The sequence below is a fragment of the Paramisgurnus dabryanus genome, chromosome 23 (genome assembly GCF_030506205.2).
Source record: "Paramisgurnus dabryanus chromosome 23, PD_genome_1.1, whole genome shotgun sequence".
In the NCBI taxonomy this organism is placed as follows: domain Eukaryota; kingdom Metazoa; phylum Chordata; class Actinopteri; order Cypriniformes; family Cobitidae; genus Paramisgurnus; species Paramisgurnus dabryanus.
In genome coordinates, this window is record NC_133359.1 from 19,404,199 (window position 1) to 19,411,494 (window position 7,296).

Below are 7,296 nucleotides of genomic sequence, written 5' to 3' on the forward strand. Positions count from 1 at the left end.
TTCATTAGACTCATTCATTCCCTCTTGTGTGTTGTCATAATAACTCATTGTCACTGCTTTGTGATTGGTTGTTGCCCTTTAAATCTACTCTGTTTGTTCACTTCCCTGTTGCTAGTCGTTGTTTAATGTTGTCACCAGTTAGCGCTGTGTTTTGCCTTTGTTTGCTCTGCCTTGTTTTGCCTGCCTGTTTTTGTGTAATTTGTTACTTTATTAACATAATTTACTTTAAAATGCAAACATGTACATACATGTTACTCACATATTATTTTATTTTAAATATAAGAGCATGTCAAAACCTCTGCCAGTGTCCCAAAATGGTCGGACCCCATGGGGTTAATCAAGTGACCGTCCTGAAATAAAAATAATGCAAAATGATATCTACATTTAGACATGCTGTTACCGGAAATGACTGAGCTGCATTGAGAAGAATGAGGAAGAAGCAAGTAGTCAATTGCTGCTTACTTTATTGTGTTTAACATTCACCTTCATTAAAATTAATTATATATAATTTAATTAAACATTACAGAAGAATCAAAAAGTGTAGAAAGAAAAAAATAAGTAAATTAAGTCAGTTAAGATATGTTAAACGAGTACAGTTTAAGCTATACTTTTAAGCATTATCTTTAAATTTGCAAATCATTTTTTTAAATTATAACAGAATCATGTTCAAATCTGAAATAATCAATGCAAGGTCTGATAGATAGCGAAATAATCTGTTATCTGGTCTTCATGTCTTCAACACTTGGTTGGAGTACATTCACAGCTGTCAACGTAGATGTATTTGTGCGAGATCACTTTGTTATCGGGACACTTCAGCTTCACCTCTTTAATGCTAGTTTTTAGCTCCCGGCAACAAGAACAGACGTGCATTATTGAGCCTTGCTCCATTGAATACCTGTGCCCAAAAAAGTTTAAATGAGTTTATAAGTGACTCCCATTTTTGGTTGGCGACCTGAAGTGTACAGCTTATTAAAATATAACATTTCATGCATTCTTACATTGACTTGGTACCACATTGGCCACTGCAGGACGTCATTTCTATAGGATCGATGGATATGCAGTTGTTTGCGCTCACTTTCTCTGTGGTCCTTACGACTGCACAGTTTTTACGATCACCTGAATAAGATAAGCAAGAGATAAGCGTTGGCCATTCAGACATTGCCTAGAATAAATCATCATTTTATGATTTATTTGATTAATCTGATATCTTATTTAAAGCAATGGCATTTTTGCATTTTTAAATGTCCAAACACATCTTGTCCATTGACTAGTTCATAGTCTGCTATAAACTTGAATGGTCAGAGAAAATATCTTACAGATTTTGCAGCATCCATTTTCATCCATTCTCTCAGTCCCCTATATGAAAACAACGCCTTATTACATCAGAGCCATACAATTTGTCTCAGGGATTAGGGGTACAGACTCGTACACTTCGCACAATATAAAAAATATAATGTTTATACAGATAGTGTACTTACTGGCACACAATCAACTGGATTAAAGGCCGGGCAATGCATTATTGACTTTTCAATCAAATACACTCCATCAACCTCCTGGCAGACCACCTCCTCGCATGCAGAACTGTGTATTTCTCCAACCTAATAAACGACAGATAGGGTACTGAAAACCAAGGATTTTTTTGGATTGGTGAAATAGAAGTTTGAAGAAAGACGCACCTTGAGAATTTGTGAGATGTTGTTTGCGTTTTTGTACAAACATCCTGTTGGCTTACATTTTCCACAACACTCTCCTTCAACCTTTACCTCTTCAAAGCCCTTTGGAGCAAAAAAAGGCAAGTTTAAAGGGTCAATAGACCAATGTCAACTTGATTCTTGTAAATCCATTGAAATATCATTGGATCTGTAACTCTTACATACTACTCAAACCTTTAATATTGATTAAACCTTCACTATTAGTATGTTAGATATTACCTCTCCACAGGGTTCACATTTTATTGGAGAACATTGCATAATATTTAGGTTAGTCTGTGGGTTCTTGTCCATTCCACATGTGCAATAGTTGCATGAATCTGTTGGGATTTCAACACCAGGCTAAAGAAAACGACAGAATAATTAAAGAGAAATGTTTGATTTGTGTGTTAGTATGCCAGTTGTGCATTTTGTGGTGTTATGATGTAACGTTCTTGTACTCACCTTGTACTCATTGTCATTGTAAACACAGACATTTTTGGGCACTGATCAGAAAAAATAAATGGAATTAGTGATTGATTGTTTAATAAAATATATTTAGAAAATATGGTCTTACAAAAATGATCAACACTGTTAAGGTGCTGTGTGTACAATTGCGTAGACCTAAGAAAAATGTGTATTAAATGTTCTAGTAAATGATTGTGCAACTTACCACAGGCTGGACAGCAGCTGTCCTCAGATTTAGTTGTTGCTAACTCGTATCCAGTGTCACATTTCTTCATAAGACACAGCTCCATATTGCATTCTGAAATGAAAAAAGAGGACAAGCTTTTTAAAAATGATTGTTGACTGTTATGGTCCATTTTAAAAAGGTTATGACATTTAGTTAAAAAGAGGTTGCATACTCATATAATGTATGATCTGAAATCATTGCATGTGGTAAAGATTGTGCATTTCAGTCTGAATATTTTTCATTTTCCCTGCACAGCTTAATCATCATGGGTCAGCGTACAATGTGGAATATGCAGTATGTAGGCCATGAGAGGTATATGCACATGCATTAAACGTCACCGCACACGTACGAGTCAAATTAACTATAATTTGCGTTTGACTATGCATGTACTCTCGCGTATGCGTACAAAACAGACTACACCCAGATCTTATGACTAAGAATGATTTAGAAAGTATGATAATTGTAAGTTCGTGTTTGTTTTATTTTTGTCTGCTAAGTCTAATTCTTCATTTTAAATTAAGACAATTATGTGGAATCAAGTGGCAATATACAGTACTTGCTTCTTATTTAGTTTATTACATTAAGATGTCAGACACAGAATATCCAATACTGAATTATTTACAATGTAATCATCTGTTATGATAAATCCTATAGGAGTTATCTGACATATCTAAGAGTGTCTTTGGTGCATTTGCTGAAGGTTTCTACAAAAGGGAGGCCGGGCAATTTGGGAAACCACTGTCTGTATTAGTTGTCTTGTACTGATAACTCACCACATGTTGGACAGCAGTTTGTTATAGTTGTTTTGTATTGTTCGCCACAGGGCTTTGTTTCTGGACACTTAACAGGCTCTTGCACAACACCAAAGCTCTCACTGGAACACCTATATGTTGTACAGTTGATGGTCCATGAATCCCCAGGCTACAGGAGATGAATATGTTGATGATAGTTAGTTATTGTAATGTTAATGTGTAAAGTTAATCGTATGAATGATTATAAGCCTGTTTAAATGATTCTGTGAAAAACACTTTAGTTATTTATTTCATGTAATTGTTATACTCCACTGTACTGAGACTGCAGAATTACTCCTATGTCAGAGCTACGGCTCAAGAGTTAAGGCCACAATCTCAGGAGGATATGACATGTAAATCATACCTGTCTAGATAATCCATCGGGGCCAATGCAATCTACAAGCATGGATTTAAAACACATCAACAAAAAATATTACATCAAAATGCATTAATCTTACAAACAGGGCGAGTAAATACAGTAACACTTCTTACCGCAGTTAGCTGTACATTGATCTGACGTTGAACTAAGTAGATATGTGTTATCTGGACAGAAACAGCCTTCCATATACTTTGGATCTTGGCATTCATTGTGGACAAACATTTCGTTGTATCTGGTTTTAGGTAATAAAAAGAAAGATGTTTCAAATGTGTTGAATACAGTACATTGAGGAGCATTGCAGGATTACATGTATTTAAACTCTCAGAAAGAAAGCTACAAAAGTTGTCACTGTAAAGGTACCTTTTTTTAAGGTCCTAATATGTACCATTATGGTAGCTGTATGTACTTCTAATGTGTACACCAATGTGTACCTTTAAGTTACCAATATGCACCTTTTAGGTACCAAAGTGTACTTTTTGATCTTTTAGGTACCTTCTTGAACCTTTATTTCTGAGATGACTTATTTTCGAATAGAAAGATTACCTTGTACTGCAGGTTTTTTCCACCTTTGGTCCACATGCCTTGTAGACTTTGTGATCGGCGCACTTGTAGTCTATTATGGAAATCAAAAGAAATGAAGACTATTATTGGCCTTCTTATATATAACATGCAACCATAAGTGTATGTTCATATTTTTATTAAAATGTTTTGCATGTTTGGCACAGTTTGGGTTGGTAGATTTTTGTGCTATTTAAGCTTCGCTGTATTAGGGAATGGATTTCCAGTGCCCAGCATACTTTGCATGGTCTAAACTGGAAGATTAAATATTATGTTATAAAATTAGTAAATTTTTAAGTTTTAACTAGCTGTATTGCTGTATTGACTAGCAATGAGTTGCTGCAACATATAAAAGTAAAGTTAACATAATGACTTGATTGAAATGACTTGTAAATCCTAGTTAATTTAACTTAAAACTGTAATTGTGAGAAGATTATGAGTACCACATATTAAACGTTTCTTTACTTAATGGGTGTTTTGTGGTAATGGACTGACTATTCTTTGATTTTTTTATTTGGTACATTTAATATGCTATTATGCATGAATTAATTAAGTTTATTCATCAAAAAAGATTTTTTTTAATGGACATAGGCTTTATGTACAAACAAAGTAACGCATTGGATTCTTCATGTTTTCTTACCGCATAGTCCTTTAGGTTCAGTTGAGTTCCTCCAGTCAATACAGATAGACGCCTCACCACACGTCCGTGCATAGGCCTCCAGACTGGTACAGGCCATTGATTCACTTTTCTTGTTGCATATGTCATATTTACATGCGTCATAGTAGCTTTGATAGGGCACCACTGCATGGCAACTCTTGAACAAACTGTATTAAATACAAACCATTGGGAATGAATAGATGTGAAGTGTATTGTGGTTTAGGCCTTAAAAAAGTCAAATGAGTGATTGTGTGGTTGTCTGTGGCTTACTCGCTTTTGATGAGTTCACAGTTTTGTGCATTGCAGCTGGAGCCTGTAGATGGTGGTTGTGGAGAGGCTTGACATTCTGGGCTGTCTGCCCACAGTTGTGCCATATTCCCACATGATTCGTCCGTTTGTCCATCGGGACGTCTGCAGTCATTTGCAGGGTTGTTGTCACAGACCCCTTGAATTAGCAATAAAATCGAAAATTTTATATTAACTTAAACACTTCGGACCTGCCAGCGAGTCCAAAACTGCATCATCAATGTTTTTTTTAAATATTGTTGTTTTTTAAATATTAAATACAAGTTGTGAAGCACAAATAAGACCATTTTTTTTAGCAATTTACTCCCAAGTATGCGAGTAGATGACTTTTTAAATTCAGGCATGCCCAATTCTGCGAAAATGTTAATTATATTGCAGAGTATAAGAATATTGAGGCACAGGCAACATGGAGTGAAACCCTGTCGTAGTCTCATCCACAAATAAATCAGTAAAATAATATTTTTGTCCCCTTATTAATGATTGTGGCATGAGAGATCTAATATATACTCACCACACTGTCCTTCTGTATTACCACTAAATTGAGAAAATGGAAGTTTGACCTCAAAACCATGATGATTAACTAAAATTTCTGCTTTAATTTCAGGGATGCTCAAAGTCACAGCCATTCCAGACGTGGTGATGGTAAAGTCTTCATTACTATATGTTGGGATCTTCACATCATTATTGACATAGACCTGTGGGTAAAAAGTCATAATAAATATATATTTTTATATTAAAATGTTATTTCGAACACAAATCTCTACATGGCATATGGATGTGCATTTTGTGTGCCCAGGATACACTGCAGGATTTTTGCAGTCCTATAAGATCATTACTATATCACACTGTGCAACATGGATCATTTTAACTTGGGTACGACAAGCATTTGGACTATATGATGATGACACCTATTACATCTAAAGGTACATTCACATTATAAACAACGTGCAGTAGTAGAGCGATGCAATCTCATTGATTTCAATGGTAGCTTTCCTTTTAGTAACTTTGCTTAACAAGTATGTTTGAACAAACTTGTCTGTATTAGTCCTGAAACTCACCTGAATATCCTCACTATAGCTTGTCATCTTGATATTATAGGATTTGTAGTTCACAATCACATACTCCGGGCAAGCAAAATTTTTTGCAGTGTTACAGTAATAGTTTTTAACGTGGACATTGAAATCATATTTAGGAACAATTTCTTTGACCAACACAAAGGAACAGTTTCCTTGGAAAGCATAATATGTTCCATCAAATGTTTTGTAGTGAGGGTCACCCCAGCCACTGCATTTACCTGTTGTTTCAGAAGAAAAAAAAATTAAATATATACTAAAGACAGTGGATAATAGAGTTATCATTTCTATATAAAACGGTAAACTTACATTGGCATTCATATTTAGAGCAGCAGCCATTGTTGTAATACACTTTCTCAGGTGTTAGTCCATTAGCACACGTAGGTACCACGGCATCATTTATGTCACACTGTACAGGGGTGGAGGTCACCGTCCCTTCTGTGCACGTTTTCGTCATACATTCTTCAGTCCACGATTCTCCATTCTGTTACAAATAATTCAAATAATATTGTTTGCCCCATTTTAAATGAACTTGATTTTTCATACACCAATTGAAACTGTACATATCAAATTCTGTTTGTTTTACTTTTTTTAGATTACCTTTCGGTTGACATCATTACAATCTTTTGGAACTGTTGAAACTGGAACTGTAGTAGTTTTATAACACGGGTTCTTCGTTACTTCAACAAAACAACTTGAGTTGCAGTAAGCAGTGTAGCACCAGTCTGCTTTATCAGTTTGGTTGTATATGATAGACCCTGGTTATACATGATAGATAGCACAGAGTTAAAGTTAACATACTAATAACTATTATAAATGGTTAAACAAACTGTCACATATAGACATTCTTCACACTTTCAGTCCAAATTAGATTTTTCCACACATTTCATCATATTTATGTGTCAATGGCAAAAAAACCAAAACAAATGTAATCTGATTTTTACTAATCCTTCATATGTGGTTTGAAATCTTATTCAAATCGCATTTCTGATTTTGCATAGCTTTTTACATCTCTCATGATGTAAATGTAAGCAATTCAGACATGGTTGTGTCACAAGCAAGGTTGATGTGCATTTGGAGAAGGCAGGAAGGAATAAAATCTTGTATGCCAGGATCCTATGTTCCTGCCACTGCTTAATTAGCCGCAGT

The 7,296-nt window shown here is 35.0% G+C and overlaps 2 protein-coding genes across 2 annotated transcripts in view; both read right to left on the reverse strand.

Annotated features, from left to right (window-relative positions):
• Window positions 1–447: 447 nt before the first annotated feature.
• LOC135781184 (uncharacterized) overlaps window positions 448–7,296 on the reverse strand; it is a 164,532-nt gene continuing 157,683 nt past the window's right edge. The window contains exon 48 of the mRNA XM_073813403.1: window positions 448–638. The gene's annotated coding sequence lies outside the window, so the exon portion shown is untranslated. The remainder of the gene's footprint in view (window positions 639–7,296) is intronic.
• LOC135781185 (uncharacterized) overlaps window positions 448–7,296 on the reverse strand; it is a 40,594-nt gene continuing 33,745 nt past the window's right edge. The window contains exons 27-44 of the mRNA XM_065291531.1: window positions 6,748–6,905; window positions 6,457–6,631; window positions 6,133–6,368; window positions 5,586–5,769; window positions 5,039–5,213; window positions 4,751–4,935; window positions 4,096–4,165; window positions 3,666–3,784; window positions 3,538–3,569; window positions 3,156–3,303; window positions 2,362–2,454; window positions 2,154–2,194; window positions 1,932–2,051; window positions 1,677–1,775; window positions 1,479–1,598; window positions 1,317–1,356; window positions 999–1,116; window positions 448–895 (exon numbers count right to left, since the gene is read on the reverse strand). Coding sequence (XP_065147603.1) covers window positions 736–895; window positions 999–1,116; window positions 1,317–1,356; window positions 1,479–1,598; window positions 1,677–1,775; window positions 1,932–2,051; window positions 2,154–2,194; window positions 2,362–2,454; window positions 3,156–3,303; window positions 3,538–3,569; window positions 3,666–3,784; window positions 4,096–4,165; window positions 4,751–4,935; window positions 5,039–5,213; window positions 5,586–5,769; window positions 6,133–6,368; window positions 6,457–6,631; window positions 6,748–6,905 — 2,273 coding nt within the window. The 3' untranslated portion in view covers window positions 448–735. The remainder of the gene's footprint in view (window positions 896–998; window positions 1,117–1,316; window positions 1,357–1,478; window positions 1,599–1,676; window positions 1,776–1,931; window positions 2,052–2,153; window positions 2,195–2,361; window positions 2,455–3,155; window positions 3,304–3,537; window positions 3,570–3,665; window positions 3,785–4,095; window positions 4,166–4,750; window positions 4,936–5,038; window positions 5,214–5,585; window positions 5,770–6,132; window positions 6,369–6,456; window positions 6,632–6,747; window positions 6,906–7,296) is intronic.